Genomic DNA, 17739 nt, shown 5'->3' on the forward strand with positions numbered 1-17739 from the left:
CTTGTATATCAAGGTATGAACTTGATGGTGTTGCATGTGGACCTCAGCCTATCAATTACCTCACTCATCAACGCAACGAATTAACAAATCGGAAAAAGTGATTATAAATTAAAGCTAAATAGAGGGAAGTGGTTAATCTCAAGGACGGGGAGTCATTATGGTTTGGTTAACTAAAGGTTAAGATACTACTGCTGCCCACATAATTGTCAACCAATGTGGACCATCCGATCGATTGTAACACTTGCATGCAACAATTTGCAATAGTTTTTTTTTTTATAGTTATTTGATGATTGAAAAAAATCCATTACTGTTATTTTATTCCTTTAATAACTTATTCCGTCAAGTTTTTCTCTTACTCATTTTTATTTTACATTGTATAAGTCTAACAAGTAAAATCTATCATTTCTCAAAGAAGAGTTTCTAATGAGAACCACTAAAATGAGGACTAGTTGAAATTTTTTTTGTGAAACTCACTTTTCGATCACATTTATGCAAATCAACTGTTAAATGTTTAAATATTCATGTGTAGATCATTTATACAATTTTTCAACCAAATTAAAAATTGTTAAGACATTCATAATCGTGATTTATCAGTTATGAACATGAACAGTTCATGTTTGACAGATTTGGTTCATCCATTGATTTGATCTAGTTCAGTATCTTAACGATTAATAATTTAAAATAAAATTTTTAGAAGTGATCTACTCATGCAGACATAAACATCTAACAATTGATTTACCGTAATGTAATCGAAAAATAGGTCTCTCAGATCATTGATTAGAAAGTCTTCATTAGAACGGCTTCCCATTCCTCAGAGTACTCTTTAAATGATTGAAAATTGTTCTATCATCTAATTATTGTCAAATAAGTAAGCGTTTTTTTTATTGACATTTAAATTCTAATGAAGAATCACTTATTTATTTGATAACAATTAAACGACGAGAAGGTACGTTCTTAATTTCGCTGATTTTTTTTTCTTTTTTTTGCATAGCTAATTTTCAAATTGTGAACTAGAAATTGCGCAGTCTCCTCCATGAAACACAATGTGGCATGAGAAAGAAAATACAAAGAGTTGGTTAAAAATGTTGCTAGCATTTCTTCTTGCTTGAAAGTCAGAAGCCATTGAGTTAGCTAAGTTTAGAATCAAGTAACATTGAAAAACAAAAATGTGTGACATGCATGGAGATGCGAAGCCGAATTAGCTTACTCCAATGAATCTCCCCTTGATTTTCCCCTATCTTTTTCTTCAAATTTAATTGAATGCAAATCTGATGAAATCTTATAACGTGTGATTGAATTTCTAGATTCTAAGAGTGCGTTTACTCAACTTAAATGAGATTGAGAAGGAATTGAGCATAAAAGGAACAAGAATACTAACATTTAAAATTAAAATAGAAATCCATGATCGAGTATTTTGAATTATTGAAACATATGGTGGTGTATTTTAGTAGAAAATATTGTTTTATAAGCAAATAAATGTGCTTTTGGGTTATTAAAATATTGTTTGTGCTATCATTTCATGACGCTCTCTCGATACTTATTGTACTCTGGAGTCAGGCTCTATGCCCCTCCCCTGTATTATGCAATTTCATTAATTCAGACTTGAGAGCTGACGCATCAGCCATTTTTCAAAAAATAATAATAATAATATATTAGGGTGTTTATGGCATGAAAAATTGGTTTAGGGCGGAATCATTTTCCATTACCTACTCCCTTTTAAGAAATGACAATAAAATAGTCATTCCTGATTTTAATGTGTGCCGCATGTAATTATCATTCTCTTTTAGATTAGTAAATCATATAATTAAGAATCGAAGTTAATGAGAGTAATTCTCCTATATCCCACTCCCGTTTGCTGTTAGTGACCAACTCCTCGACATTGACATTTATCTATTTCAACTTTGCAAGTTCCCGGCACGTAAACAACCTCATGACATTGACATTTATCTATTTTAACTTTGCAAGTAGTTAAATGATGGTTGTGAATGATAGTAACTAAACTTGTTAACTCATAAAGTCAAGGCTCATAAGTCACCCATGCTACAAAAATTGGTCCATGCAATCAATGGTGGTGGTTGTTTCTACTAGAAGTTCATGATGCATTGTCGTCTCATGTGCATGTGTACCTTTCTGTACTACATCATAATCTCCTAACTACAAGTAACGCAAAGGCGTGACCAAGCTGCCATGATTCCAACCACTTGGGTTTTCCGTCCGAAACATAATCGTGCCCCCGAAAAGGTCAAATTACCTCCCCTCGCGAAATTAAATTTACCGAATTGCCCTTGATCTGGTTGGGAGATTGGTCAAATACTCAAATTATCAACTTTTGCTAATTTTATTGGGGCCAACAACAAACAACATTTTAAAGTTTGGGAGCTCCCGCCTCTTCAGTCAGACCCGGTTTTGCTTTTTGTTACTTTTTTTTTACTTTTACTTTTTGTATGAAGCTTCTTCTTACTTTTGTGAAGTTGGTAAATAAATTTGGACGGATTGGGACTCGAGGGAAATTAGGTATATATGGTATTATGTGGTGAGGTAACGAGGTATCATTTACTTTTCTTGAATTGTCACTTAAAGACCAAAGAGTGAAATAATTTTTAGTAGGGCAGCTGTGTTAAGGAGATGGTGTGATTGACTCAAAAACATACCAGAATTACTTTTGTTTTTACCTTTTCTTGTATACCAAAGTGCCCTAATATCAGGGCAGACTTTGAGATTTTATAGGTCTGAGGCGAAGAATCAAAATGTGGCCTTACATAATCAAATCGATTCTTTCAAGGCCCGTTAAAAGTCAATAACTTGAGACAGCTGCCTCAGTTGGCACCCCTCAGGACCGGCCTTGCCTGATACACATTCTGCTAGTACACTGAGCAGTCGAATGAGATCAAATGACAATTTGTGAAAGTTAGATTATTTTGTAGTAAGGAAAATTCTTCTATGCACTGGCGGTGCAAGTGAACCAGCAGATTCAAGTCATTCAACAGATTTCAGCCTTTGATATTTATAGATAATATTTTACTTAATAATTAAAAAAAAAAAACTTAATGATATTCAATCGTCCATTTTTATTGGTGCAAATATACGTCGATGCATTGGATAGTCTCTTGTAGTAACGCATCAACATGCCTTGTAGGACTACAAGGAGTCAAGGACAAGACACTTGCTGGATATATTAAGGAAAGATTGGATCGGAAATGAAACAATCAATGCCAATCTAAAGAGTTTCAGAATGGAATTTATTATCTTTAATTGGCTTGTGAGTTTTTATAACGAAGGGGGAGTGCCGGGTTGGGTTGGGATAGAATGATAGATAATTAATTGCAATGCCAAAAAATTCCATGCTTTTCCATGAAAAACTGAAAGACGCTGAATGCTTTAGCCACAAGGTTTTGTGCATTAAATTTCCAGAGCTTTTTTTTATTGCATTTATGGCTGAAGTTGATGGCTTCAATTCTCCTTTCACTAAAATCAGTATGACCCCCCAACTGAGAGTTTCGTGCAATGTGTGAAAGCTTTAATACTCGCATTTGAATTTACTGTATTGTCCATATATATAATCATTTTCTTAAGTTTGAGAATTAGCAATATTCTCATTTTCTTTTGCCCAATAGTATGGTTAGGTAAAATGTGCTAAAACTTCCACATGCATAAATAATCACATTGAAAAGAAAAAAAAAAGCTAGGCGTCTGATGACTTACCGTTAAGAAAATAGCAAAAAAAGGTAATATAGAAATTACGGTGAGCATGATGTTGTGACATCATTAATTTTCTTTTATCATCTAAAAAAAAATTTGAATAAAATAGAAAACTCTATTTACATTCACGCAATATATTGAAGCTGAATGAAATGAAAGCAAACACGAAATATTAAAGATTAAAAATGCCAATAAATCATAATGCATGAAAAGTAAGACCCCCGACTCCTTAGATCTTTAGATTTATGTTGCTATCTCTAGCTACATGTGTTTCTTTCAAATGTAGTTTTGATGTAATACGACACATGATCGTGGAACACACCCAGCAAAATGTATCACAAGATTTGAAGTTCACATGGAGCACATTCACATGGTGCAAAATCATACCCCATCATTAGATTCATTACCAATTAACCATAGGTGTCATTTATATATCCATTAGGGAACTATTTGAGTCTTCCAAAATCAAAGAAAAACCAAGGAAAGCCCCGTAAAACTGCCACCAAACAATGTCTTAAATTCCACAGCAAAAATTTAATTAAGCATTGTTCTTCTAGCTACTTGATTCATGGCGGGTCAAACAAAAACCCATAAGGCCGTGATTGGCGCCTGGAATTACATTTCACCCCAAACACGCCATTACCCAAAATAACAATAAAATAAATCAAAGCTATATTAAATAAAATCCGATTGGGCGCAGAACCAGCAGAATACCGTGACGTCTGTTCCCGTGACCCATCCGTACTCCCCCTCCGTAACGGCCCCGGCTGACGTGGCAAGGACAAAGGGGTCCGTCGGTCGTAAGGCGCAAACAGTTAGTTGAGTAAAAAGTAAAAGGCGGGTGCAGTAAAAAAGTAACTTTGAGTACTAAGGAGGACTGGAGGAGTAGTTAATGTTGGTGGCGGGGGTTGCTTTGGTTGTTGGGTTAAAGAGAAGTAGAGAACCTAATCCAAAGAAATATATAAAATTACCGGCGTTTCTAGTTAGTTAACTGTAAACGGCGTTAAGGAGACTTAAGGGGGGGTCATTAATCGTGTATATATAGAAGGGGGAGCTCATTCTCTGACTCATCCTCACTTGGGTTTTTTTGGCTCTCTTCTCTTCTCTGCACACAAAACACCGAAACACACCGTTTTGTGTGCTTTCCTCTGCTCTTCTCTCACTGTCTTCAATTTTCTCTGCTCCCACATTCCCTCTTCTTCTCACATTAACACAGAGAGAGAGAGAGAGAGAGAGAAGAAAGAGCAATGGCGGTTTCCGAGAGTAAGAAATGGATTATGGCTTGCGTGTCGGTGCTTCTCTTGTTCTGCTTCGTCGCTGTAATGTCCGGTAGAGTTAGCCTCGACGGCACCTCTCTCATCAGGTTTAACCCCCCCCCCCTCTCTGTGTTCTTTTTTACTGTGGTAATATTCTTGAAAGCAGAATCTGAGCTACATTCTTCCTCTTCTTCTTCTTTGAGTGAAACGAGGTTCAGAAATTGAGAGGTTTCATGGAATTTCGGGGGCTCCGTCATTAATAGCATTTCTCTTTTGCTTTTACAAGCTTTGAAGAATTTAGAGAGAAAATTATGAGAGTTCTTGGTGTTGTGTAGAAGTTGAAGCGGCGTCGTTTTGCTTATTTGTTTTTTTGGTTTGTTTGTGCAGGAATGGAGGGACTGAGGAGTTGTTGAAGAGCTCGAGCAATTCATCAATGGCGGCCAGGTCGGTTTCGGTAACCCACCCGGAGTTAATTTTTTTTTTTTCTTTTTCTTTTTTGGTTTTTCACTTCCTGTCCACGTGGATGGATCTCAACCGTTCTGTGTGTTGCCTTCTCGTTTCTCAGCCGTTGGGGTTAACCGTACATGGCAATCTCAGCCGTTGAGATCCAGATCCCTAGATCTGGGCCGTTTAGTCCGTTATAGTTCGTTTGCATTCCCCCTCGGATCCCTCCCCTCTTTCTTTTCAACGCATTTCCATAACTACCCTCACCACCGACCCTAATTCACACTCCTCACCTCACTCCCCCGTACTCTTTTTCCTTGGGGCAATTCGGTCATGCCGACTGCGGTTTTCTCTCTCCTCAGTCCTCAGACAAACCGCCCCTAACCGTTTTTACTCGACACTGTCTGCACCTGGCCTCGAGCACAGCACACAAAACAGTCCCACAGTGAACCCCTGTCCGCCACTGAAACGTGTCGCTCTCTGATCGGCTCCCTTTCTTCTTTTGTCCCAACCTCAACGGGTCCTTGGCCTGAGAGAGTTGAGAGTGATACGTTTTTTTTGGAGTCACATGGGTCAAATTGGATTTTGTGTAATTTCTTTCTTTGGTTAATTTTTTTTTTTTTTTTTTTTTTTGGGTGGGGGTCTGATATTTTGTTGTTTGATTTGACTGAATATTCCAGGGTGAATGAGAATGATGATGAAGGCTTGAATAAGCATGCAGTTGAGAACCCTGAGGAAATTGCTTCAATGGTTGACATGTGCGTTTCCCTCTCCTCTCTCTCTCTCTCTATTGGATAAAGACAGCTAACGTTTTTGGTCCCTACCTGCACAATTCTATATGGGTTCATTTGTGATTATTGTTTTCTGGTTTCAGCATGTGTAATGCACATGAGGGTAGATAATGAAAGGGACACTGGGAAGCTTTGATTTTGACTGCATTCAGTTTTGGTGGGTAGGTTAGATGAGGGATGTGGGGGAATTGTAGCTGTGATTAACCTAACTAACGCAATTGGGGTTTGCATTAAACCCACTTACCAGTGGTGTTGTTACTGACCTCCATTTTCTGCATTTTCACATTTCCCTTTTCTGTCATAATCACTGGTTTTGGAGATGAGCATATGCATCCCACATGCTCATAATGAAATGCCATATCTGGTGCTGAGCCAGTGAATTTGATAATAGTTAGGTCTGTGTTGCTCATATGTGTAGACCTCTATGTCAAACAGAGGAGGCCATCCAATAAAGATGCTATAGGCTTTTTACCCCCTCCCCTTTTTCCCCTGCTTTTTAATTGTCGTTCTTGTTACTATTATTACTACTTTTATGAAGGGGATTTTTTTTGAAAGATCTTGTCAAAGTGAAAGCGCTGTTAAGTTTCTTATAATGTTTGTCTGAAATGATTTGGTTAGATTTAGATCTTATAAACTCGGTTGACGTTTGGTTACCTTTTACAAATGGAATATAATAATTGAACAAAAACAATGATTAAAAAGATCACATCTCTGATTTCATTTGTGGACAACAGTTAATCCATAAATGGACAAACTAGTTGCAATGTCCAGACTAAGCTGGCTACCTTGTAGTACAGGACATAAAAGGAAACTAGGGAGAAATTGGCATCATTAAAATTCCATAGGAAATTATTATCCCACTTCTTACGTTTTACCATGAATAGGAAATAAAAGTGAACTTTCTTTCTGTCTGATTGTTTGCTACTGGGGCATGACCAATGCATCATCATATGCTTGAATTATGTTTGAACATGTTTCTTTTTTGACATTAATGGTAACAGTAGAACCACTTTTGATATTGCAGGAGTATCCGCAACAGCACTGAAAGGAGAAAGCTGGGCTACTTCTCATGTGGAACTGGAAATCCCATTGATGATTGCTGGCGTTGTGATCCCAACTGGCAAAAGAACCGCAAGCGTCTTGCAGACTGTGGCATTGGTTTCGGCAGAAATGCCATTGGTGGTCGTGATGGACGCTTCTATGTTGTCACTGACCCTAAAGATGATGATCCCGTTAACCCCAGACCCGGTACTCTGCGCCATGCTGTCATCCAGGATGAGCCTCTCTGGATTGTGTTCAAACGTGACATGGTGATCCAATTGAAGCAGGAGCTTCTCATGAATAGCTTCAAGACCATTGATGGCCGTGGAGTCAATGTCCACATTGCTAATGGAGCATGCATTACAATCCAGTTTGTTACAAACATTATAGTTCATGGTCTGCATATCCATGACTGCAAGCCCACAGGAAATGCTATGGTAAGGAGCTCCCCATCTCACTTTGGGTGGAGGACAATGGCTGATGGTGATGCTGTCTCCATCTTCGGGTCAAGCCATATCTGGGTTGATCACAATTCCCTCTCCAATTGTGCTGATGGTCTTGTTGATGCTGTCATGGGGTCAACTGCTATTACCATCTCAAACAACCACTTTACCCACCACAATGAAGTATGTCTAATGCCTCTTTCTGATTAATATTTACTTCCATCTGTATTTTTGTTGTGATAATGACATTTTATCTATGCAATTGAATCAGGTTATGCTGTTGGGCCACAGTGATTCTTATACCAGGGACAAGCAAATGCAGGTGACTATTGCCTACAACCACTTTGGAGAGGGACTTATCCAACGAATGCCAAGGTATTTTTTCAACTAGAACCGACATATTAAAAGCCTTTTAATTTCCATGTCTCATCTGTCCAATTCAATTAGAATGATTTCTGGACATTATTCAATATTGAAATGGGATTTTGCCTTGATGGTAGCAGAAATGCATTACCAATTTGTTAATGGTGCCATGAACTATGAATAATGCAGGTGTAGACACGGATATTTCCATGTGGTGAACAATGACTACACTCACTGGGAGATGTATGCCATTGGTGGAAGTGCAGAACCCACTATCAACAGCCAAGGCAACAGATATGCAGCTCCAACCAACCCCTTTGCAAAGGAGGTATTGTATTAACCATTACTCACATCTACTTTTTGATTATGATGAAGTTTACATAGTAAGTTTTCTGATTATTGGCGAAAAATTGCATTGTGAAGGTTACCAAGAGAGTGGAGACAGCACAAACTCAGTGGAGGGGCTGGAACTGGAGGTCAGAAGGTGATCTTCTACTCAATGGTGCCTTCTTCACTCCATCTGGAGCTGGAGCTTCAGCTGTCTATGCCAGGGCCTCAAGCTTGGGAGCCAAGTCATCTGCCATGGTGGGAACCATAACTGCTGGTGCTGGTGTACTGGGTTGCCGCAGAGGACATACCTGCTAGTACTAGTAGTACCTCATTCTCAGTTTTACACATATAGAACTCTACCCAATTTCAAAATATTCCACCAATTGGTTTATTCCCCACCCATCTATTCTTCAAAAATTGGCAAGTGTACATTATTTACACATGTCACTATATCATCGAGTCCAAATCCGAACCCAAATCCATTTCCCTCCCCCACCCCACCAAATTGTCTATTCTGTCATTGCTCAACCTCGGTCTGCTTCCTCTGAAAATTACAATGCCCTTTTAGGAGCAGGTGCAGAAGTGTTGTTCATGTATTTTTTTTTTTTTTTTTCTTATATCCTATCTTTCGGTCTTACTCTGTTTCATCCTATCCACTACAATATTCTAACCACAGTTTGCGTGTCCTTATCTATCTTCCCTCCCAGTGTCAGTCTTTTTCCTCTGCATACATTTGGGGTCTTATTATAGGGTATGAATGGTTTTCTGGGTTTCTGCTTTTGTCTAGAGTCTTACAAGCAATTAGTGTGAGATATGAATGTCAAAAACTTGGGTCACTAAAGGACTTGATTACAATCTTATAGAGAGAGAGCATAGCATTTGGCAGTGATGTTTTGTACCTTTTCACTTTTAAGCTTTTTTCTTCTTTGGCAAATGGCAATGGAAGCAATCTTTTACTTTTGGTTGTGCAATACAAGTGGGTTCTCTTATGTTTCTCTGTATATCATTATGCTCAACTCTCAATTATCAATCTTTGTTTCTCTGCTGGCATTTCTAATTGCTCCATGTGCTCTCCCAACATACCACATGGTATAAATCAAGTCATTAACCAACCAACAAACCAACATGTTAATTCATCATTACCTTTTTCTACACCTTTAGAATCAATCATGTTACCAACTGATGCGTTACTTCATCTGGTAATTGGTTAGCAAAAACAGGAGACAACAATCATTCATGGAGAAGAAAGTATGGCTTATCTTCTCTGTAACTACCAAGTCAGATATGAAATACAAAGGGCTACAAAAAAGTAAAATATTACGAAATAGGGCAAAACTTTATCTTCTGTGAACTGAAAATTGTCGACAGCAAGAATCATATTCGATTGTGAGGTGATTCAACTCAATCCGATTAGGGATAACATAGAACGTGGTATCACTGGTATGCAATCCTAAGTTAAAAAATAAAAATGACTTTAGACAATGACATTTGATAATGTCAAACTATGAGGTAAAAATCATGTGAATTGTGTCTTACATGACACATATCGGGACAAAAGGATCCATATTCTTACAAAAGATCCCAAGTTATAGGATATGGTTGTTTCTAGCGCAAAAATAGTTGTATCTAATGTAATTCTCAATCCATTACGTAGTCCAAAACTAGTGCATTAGATAGCAACGTACTTGGTATTTAGTGCCATCAAATCCCCAACGGATATATTCCGAAAGGTCTGCAGAAGAAGGAAGGAAGCTAGCTAGCTGCAACGGCAGGGGCATGTGGTGGTGCCCAAAATGACCCACCACCACCAAAGTGACCACCACCACCACCCCTAACTTTAGAAGACGATGAAATAAATGTTGATCATGCCTTTCCCCCTAACAAGTAGTGGCGCAGAGTAAATGACACTATCAAACAAATAGACCGATTAGTGGAAACAAGGGCAGTGATGAGTCCTATTTCTCAGTGTTGGATGATATCAACAAAATCACAAAAATGGAGACGGAAGATTTAGCTTCCATGTGAGTCATGGCCCATATGGCATGTGAGGATTATCCTTCAACCCGTTGCCTTGCCTTGGAGGCATGGGACCATTAATTGCTCTTAACCACAACCCGTGCAAAGTACATACACACGTCTTTAATCTTTGCACATTGTCACCTCCCGAAAAAATTCTCCGCATCGATGCATTAATGCATCATTCTTCTTTTTACGGCGGCAAATAGCTCGTGTATAAGGCCACCTCGTGCGTTACTTCTTTTTTGTTATGCACGAAATTCATGTTGTATAAAGAAATCCATATGAACAAGGTACGAAGAAAAGAAGTAAATTATGATGTAATGAATATACAAAAGTTTCTCATCGATTGAGATTGTCGGATTGGAAAAATGTCTAAAGACGATTTATTCAATCTAAAAAAGTGAGAAAACAAAAAATCAACAAAATCGGATATTACACATGCATGCATGTGATGACTATCGTTACAGAGACTATTCATATGCATACTTCGCACATCACATCTTATCAACAGATTCTTGGAATGAACCTAAAAGATGACCGCCTCCCATTGCTAATTTTTTAAGAAATGAGAATGCCCTCTTGAGAAGGACTCTTATTTAGGTTTTGACCAATTAAGCTTTAACATTGGAAATTGGAAATTGGAAATGATCTCTGTTCTGCTCCTGTCAATGGTTTCCCATCTTGATCTTTTCTTATGACCAGTAGTATGGTATGAATTATTTGATAGCAGAATAGGAAGGTTTGAAAATTGTATAGGCCTTCTGTAGTTTTATTACAATTTTATGATTGATGATAGTGGTACGGAGATACTGGAGAAATAGGGAAGGAATTGGATCTAATGGCAACCCCCAACTGCCCTGTCTGTTTGTTTTTTTTTTGCTCTATTTGGAAATTTCCTGCACCGACAATCTCACTATGGCAACCAAGAATACTATTTCAATTCCTATATCTCTATTCCAAGTAAGAAAACAGAGGCTGGTAGCTCATTCCTCTTTTTTATGAGTTGATTAGGCATTTCATGGATTATCACTCATTTTTCTTGTTAAGAAACAAAATAGTAAAACTCAGAATGGTCAACATTAGTGGCAATGGGCACCATCGAAGTAATAACAAAAAGATTGTCTACGACGAGTGGAGCTAAGAAACCTCGAGATGATACAACTTCTATACATCGAGTTTCACATCGTTTAGGGTTTATTTTTTCATAGCTTAAGCTTTTGAGGTTAGTGGTTGTCAACATAGTTAAATCGAATCATAATTCGATATATAGACTTTAGTCCGTATTGGACAATATACGAGATCTAAGTGGTTACATATATATTTTCCTCGAGCAAAGTCTATTAATGTATTTCGAAGTATATATACTATATTGGGAAGTCGTGCACTTACTAGCAAAGGCTTGGGCAGCCCTATTTGATAGGGAGTTTGAGTATTTGCTCGGCAGAAAGTAGTACCCAAATTACCTTATTCTGTTGTCCATATTAACTCGTTGTTTTAAGTCCTTATGCAACTTAACCACAGACCAACCCTAGTCTACATCTGGAACCCTATACAGAAAATGACAAGAACTAGCTGATTCTAAATCTATGTATAAGATCTTGTTTTATAACTGGGGAAACTTCCGATTAAAGTCACTTCCCATTGAGTAAGAACACGACTAAAACAACGTTATGACGTAGTTTGAATTGGATGAACCACGTAAATTCCTCTTTCATTCACATTTATCGATTATGTGAACGACAGTCGACGAAGATTGTAAACTTTCATCATAGTTCTCGTAAGATCTTCTTTTAGAACTGGGGAAACTTCCCATTAAAGTCACTTCCCATAGAGTAAGAACGTGAAAAAAAAAAAAAGCAACTTCATGGTGTAGTTTGAATTGGGTGAACTATGTAAAATCCTCTTTCCATTCACATTTACAGAATATGTGAACGACCTCGAACAAAGATTGTAAAAGTATCATTCGCAATGGCTGAACAATTTTCTTTGATTATATGGCCTTAACAGTATAACACTACATGTATATGCACAAATGGAAATATACATCAAGGTTAGGGGACGTCATGAACAACAATCAAGTCCGTTGATCGATCAATCAGCAATGCTTTTGACCAATATATAAGAACTAGGGGCAAGTCCTTCGAGGGTTTAGGACAGTCATTTCAGGGGTTTTGTGAATTATATAAAATAGGTAATTTACATTGCTTAATATGGCATCAATATATGGGGTAAAAATAAAACTAGTAAAAGAGTACCACTAATGGAGTCTGTTTCCATAACTAGTTGAACAGTTCATACTTCATAATACTTTTGGCTGAAGTGAGCATAATCACAGTTGAAAAGTTTATAACATTTTCAGCTTTCTCTGTGATGTTGTGATCTTCAACTCAATTTGTATGCAAGAAAGCTATTTCTCCACACTAACCTCTCATTTTCGCAAGTGCACAGATATTAAATGTTAAAAACTGTAACTTCCACTTTGTCTCTAACTTTTGTAGACCATCAAACAAGGCTGGATGAATTGCTGATGACAGGAAAAGCTTGCATACTAGGGAAGCCTATGCATAGGCAACATGATGGAGATATTCACTCCTAGGTAGACTAGTTGGTCTCAAAAGTGTATGCAGCTTCAGCAAAGTGAGACTTCACTAGTGCAAGAGCTCTAGAGCGATGAGAAATCTTGTTCTTTTCTTCCTTTGACATCTCGGCATAACTACAAAACAAACAACATGATTCAGCCTTAAGTACTAATGCGGACCACTGAGAAAAACATTTTGAATCTTCAAATAAAGATAACACTTACGTTTGCTCGTAACCATCAGGTTGAAATATTGGATCCCATCCAAAATCATTTGGTCCCCTTGCAGGAACTATTTTCCCCTGACATTCATCCATAAAATGCATGTTAGTGCCACACCCGGGTGTTGGCCATCAAGTATAATCATTTGTGGAAACTATTTATGCTGTATATTCCAAACAGCCACAAATTCCAATTTTCTTGTAATTCAATTCTTTTCACAAACATAAGCACAGATGAATCACTTTTCAACCTGAACAATATCACCATTCAGCATCTAGTTTTATCCTATGAATCCAACCAACATTCTCTAGTTAAAGGACTTATTTCAGGTCAACTAGAATTAAGTCATACTTGATCAAGTCTCAGAACTTGTGATTGACTCATGCCCGGCAGGAGAAGACAGATATAGATAGAGCACTCTTTTCCAATACAAGAAACCAATCCATTACCTACATTAGTCTCTCTGTATTACTGGACTAAATAGATTATGTGAATCACTACGATCCTCCTGGTTTCAGGCAAGTCTTTCTGGTTCTATTGACTCTAGCAAGATATCTTCTTCTTCTCTCTCTTTTTTTTTTCTCTGTTTTTTGGGTTATGCAGTATCTAATAGTTTTATTCATGAGGAGAATTTTTTTTTATCTTTTGCATAATTAATTTAGGAGTCACTCAACTCATCCTTGCTGAAATGAAGAATATAGGGACTGCCACAACCAAAATAGGAAATAATAAATAATATACCGATTAAAGCAAAAGACATGGGGGCATCAAAATCATGTCTGGAAGATTTCATATTATACTAAAGTTTCTAGAGCTATATAACAAACGGCTAAAGTGAAAGAGGACACCCAGAATATTAGAGATAAGAAAATATTTGTCTACATACCGGAGTTTTACCCAGAAATGCAATAGGCTCAGCATTGGGCCCAATGGCAAAAGAAAAGGAGCACAAAGCGTATGCAGATTTATCCTCATATGCCATCAACATATTGTTGAGACCTATAAAAAAGTAAGAACCATTGAGCAAGCCACAAAGACATTTTTACACAATTAAATAACTGATAACTCCAACCTTCATGTCCAATCTTCTGCAGGAACCACTTGCTGCATTGTTATAAGAAATATTAGGACCACATTTTTGTAGGAATATTAAAACAGTCAAAACAAGATCACATAACTGGAAGTCTAGCTATTTGTGCTTTAAATATTGAGCTGGATGAAGTTCAAAAACAAACAAAAGTTATATGGAAGTTAAATTTAAGAAAGAAAAAATCGCAATAACCTAGGAGATTGTCTCTCACTTTAGGCCAAGTTTGGTGGAGGGAGATGGGGAGGGATGGAACTATGAGGAAAAATTAGAACGTTACAAAGTCTGGTTATTGTTTGTTAGGACTTAGGACCCTAGTAGGAAGAGCATCCCCTTCTGGGCCACAATAATATATCATCCCTCAACTATGGATGAAAGTTGAGGAAAAGAACATCTCAAAATATAAGTCACGGGTAGTGTCATATATTCCTTCCTCTATTTCATTCTCTTAATCCTATCTATTCCTCTGTCTCTGTCTTATCAAATACTTAACTAATAATATCCAATAGTACACCTAAATGAACTAATGAACCCACACATTTGGTCTCAACCAAAAGGAGCAGCAACAACCAAGTTATAAAAGGGGGCCTTCCTCCCTCCCTTGGCATTTCAACATGTACCAATACTACGGCAATACCATAGATTTTCATAATCAAGAAGTATCAGTGTTTAGCTACAGAACTTTGACATGACTAACTGCATTTCGCAAACATAACTTTTCTCAGTTCATGTACCAATACTACGGCAATACCATAGATTTTCATAATCAAGAAGTATCAGTGTTTAGCTACAGAACTTTGACATGACTAACTGCATTTCGCAAACATAACTTTTCTCAGTACATGTCGCTATGAATAGGTCATTTTCCAAGAATGATAGCCACAGGACAAACAAAAAGAAAAGTTTTCAAATTTGCAGCATAAACAATGACAGCATCCCATTCAGAAAGCATAGGATGTGCGATCAGCTTTATCCTTCATCAACGCATCAAACACCAGAAAAAGTACAAAAAGCATACTGAGGATAGAGTTAATGATAAATCACAAGCCATCTCCAAATTTTAAATTCTATATCAACAAAGAAGAGAGGTACACATACAGAAATTACGCAAGAAAACCAAGACTAACATCATTTTTGTTCTATAATGAGAGAAGAAACCAAGTGCAACATTCAATCATTGTCTGATTCTTTAAATTCAAAAAGCTCCATGAGAGGGAGAGGTTGAATGAGAGAGCAGTGCTCATCTTAGGACAACAGGGGCTTAGTAACAAGAAGACAGGATTGTGTAAAGGAAAAAGAAGGGAAAGGAAAAGAGAAAAAGTAAAATTGATAGATGCAACTAATTAAGCAAACCAAATGAGTATACCATAACAAAATCAATAGTGTACATTTAAAGGGAAACCCTATTTAGCCATAGACAGAAGAGGAAAGATATGCTGCAATGCTCAATAAACTTATATTTGAAAGAGGTGGTTGTTAGACAGCAACACCATATGACACTTTGTGTTAAAAGAAAACTGTGAATTGCTATAGTTATTACACAACTCAGTTATAGAACTGGATCTGCATGTATGCAATAATGTCAACCACTAATCAATTGGGTATCCTAAATTCAAACATAATGGAATTGAAAACAAATAAACAACAAGCAATCACAAATATTTACTCACAAAACTCACTGCCTTCATGAACCTTCTAGTTATCAAAAATCAATCATTTTTTTTGCTCCGTATGATAAAAATGTCAAATTTGAGCAACCAAAGATAAGTTCACCTGGTGAGAGCAAGCAAGATGAAAAACTTACATGTAAGGCCCTGCATTGAAATTTAAACAATCAATTAGAACCAAACAATACCAAATTAACAAAAGGAAAAAGTGGGGAAGGAGATAGAGAAATGAGGACTAACCAGGTAGACCCTTGAGGGCATTGAAGCAGAGGCAAGTGTCTTCCACAAGCACAGGACCCTTAACCTGAATGGCAGCCAACCTAGCCTTTTCTTTGGAGATGTCCTCAGGCTCCCCTTGCAATTCTGGCACTGCCAAAAACCCAACAACAACAACAAAAAAACCCGAAATCTTATTGACCCAAAATCCAAAATTAGTGAGAGAGAGAGAGAAAAGAGATTGATTGATTGTGCTTACAATCGAGCTTGAGAGAGTTGAAGGGAATGGAGGTGCCCAAGATGGCGCGCACTTCTTCGAGCTTCTTGGCGTTTCCGGTCACAAAAGTCACCGGCTTTGGCAGCACCAGTCCACCTCCTCTTGCTCCCATCGCCGCCATTTTCCCGCCCTCTCTCTCTCTCTCTCTCTCTCTCTCTGAGAGTGAGACCAAAGTTTCTGGGTTCTCTTTTCTTTTGTTCTCTATTTTCTCTGTTCTTTTGTTTGAGTGGGAGCAAAGCCCAAGATACAAAACTAAATCCAAATGGATACTATGAACCCAAATTTAAAAATAGACCCAGGCCCATATTCTTACACACTTTAAGAAAACTGAAAATCTTTGTGTCCAAATGAATAGCAAAGCCCAAGAATTGGAAAGGCCTAAAAATGCATGGTCCATAAAACATGTACGTGCGTTCTTCCTCCACCTCCAATATGGAAAGGATTAGAAAAGCTTTTATTTCTTGCGCTCTGCTGGCTACGGAAAATATAAACTAATTATAGTACAAATTCATGTGAAAGCTAAGATCAAATAACAAACCCCGCTTGAATGGTCGATCTCTCTTTTCCTAGGTTAAACCGTTTGAGGTTTCCCTAGCCTATTAGAATGCTTCTCCTTGACAACTAATTAATGGATTTAGAATGCATACCAAATTAATACTGCATATAAGTTGTTGAAGGGTAATATATAGAATTAAAGAGCTTATGTTCATCTAATTTTCCTCATTTAATCCTGCACCCAAACTTTTATTTATTTGAAAGAAAAATAACAATATTCAGTGAGGGCATTTTAAATGAAATCAAGAGCAGTAGACAGTCAAAGATTCCTTTTATAATGGGTCTAAGGCAAAATGATCCCACGTATCTGACGCCCCAGTTTTCATGGTTAACAGAGACTTAGCAATTATATCAAAGATTTCTTAGTTTTACATATCAAAGTGAAGTTATAATCATCAAGATATATGACTTAATTTGGTGGTTAGAATCAAGTTGCAGTACTGTATCACACTATTTGTGTTTATATTTTACCGGTCGATATTCCTAACAAAACCTATTTACTCAACCTTATCAGAAAGTACTAGCAAGTCATGGTCGTTAAGTTAACAAATTGGGTTCATCAATTTGTTAGAGTTAGCGGTATCTTCGATGCAAATGTCGGTTTAAGTTTCAAATTTTAACATTTTTTTCAATAAGATAAATGAAAACATACTTTGTTTGGATTAACACACATGTAAACTATAAAAAAAAAATTGTGTTCATATGATGATATGTTTGACTGTTTGAGTACTTATCAACAATATTCGATTGG

At 37.2% G+C, this 17739-nt stretch overlaps 2 protein-coding genes across 2 annotated transcripts; one reads left to right on the forward strand and one right to left on the reverse strand.

The window, feature by feature from the left end:
* Nucleotides 1-4765: 4765 nt before the first annotated feature.
* On the forward strand, nt 4766-9368 carry LOC133709019 (probable pectate lyase 8). The gene is made up of 7 exons (XM_062134618.1): nt 4766-5062; nt 5343-5399; nt 6080-6157; nt 7215-7857; nt 7946-8049; nt 8227-8365; nt 8461-9368. The coding sequence occupies exons 1-7, from the start codon at nt 4947-4949 to the stop codon at nt 8680-8682; spliced, it is 1359 nt and encodes a 452-aa protein (XP_061990602.1). The 5' UTR covers nt 4766-4946; the 3' UTR covers nt 8683-9368.
* A 3242-nt stretch (nt 9369-12610) lies between these two features.
* LOC133712853 (inosine triphosphate pyrophosphatase) lies at nt 12611-16628 on the reverse strand. The gene is made up of 7 exons (XM_062138972.1): nt 16416-16628; nt 16181-16309; nt 16078-16087; nt 14259-14290; nt 14073-14185; nt 13190-13266; nt 12611-13099 (listed from the first exon to the last, which is right to left on the reverse strand). Exons 1-7 carry the CDS (start codon nt 16552-16554, stop codon nt 12988-12990), a joined length of 612 nt encoding a protein of 203 aa, XP_061994956.1. The 5' UTR covers nt 16555-16628; the 3' UTR covers nt 12611-12987.
* Between the last annotated feature and the right edge of the window lie 1111 nt (nt 16629-17739).

The sequence above is a fragment of the Rosa rugosa genome, chromosome 5, assembly GCF_958449725.1.
Source record: "Rosa rugosa chromosome 5, drRosRugo1.1, whole genome shotgun sequence".
NCBI classification, from domain to species: Eukaryota; Viridiplantae; Streptophyta; class Magnoliopsida; order Rosales; family Rosaceae; genus Rosa; species Rosa rugosa.

What these genes read in the sequence shown, in the direction of transcription:
- LOC133709019 (XM_062134618.1), top strand. Translation starts at nt 4,947, where the DNA reads ATGGCGGTTTCCGAGAGTAAGAAATGGATTATGGCTTGCGTGTCGGTG. An exon ending in CTTATCCAACGAATGCCAAG is followed by an intron (nt 8,050 to 8,226) that starts GTATTTTTTCAA and finishes TGAATAATGCAG; the next exon opens with GTGTAGACACGGATATTTCC. An exon ending in CCAACCCCTTTGCAAAGGAG is followed by an intron (nt 8,366 to 8,460) that starts GTATTGTATTAA and finishes TGCATTGTGAAG; the next exon opens with GTTACCAAGAGAGTGGAGAC.
- LOC133712853 (XM_062138972.1), bottom strand. Translation starts at nt 16,554, where the DNA reads ATGGCGGCGATGGGAGCAAGAGGAGGTGGACTGGTGCTGCCAAAGCCG. An exon ending in CAACTCTCTCAAGCTCGATT is followed by an intron (nt 16,310 to 16,415) that starts GTAAGCACAATC and finishes GGTTTTTGGCAG; the next exon opens with TGCCAGAATTGCAAGGGGAG. An exon ending in GCAGAAGATTGGACATGAAG is followed by an intron (nt 14,186 to 14,258) that starts GTTGGAGTTATC and finishes ACTTTTTTATAG; the next exon opens with GTCTCAACAATATGTTGATG.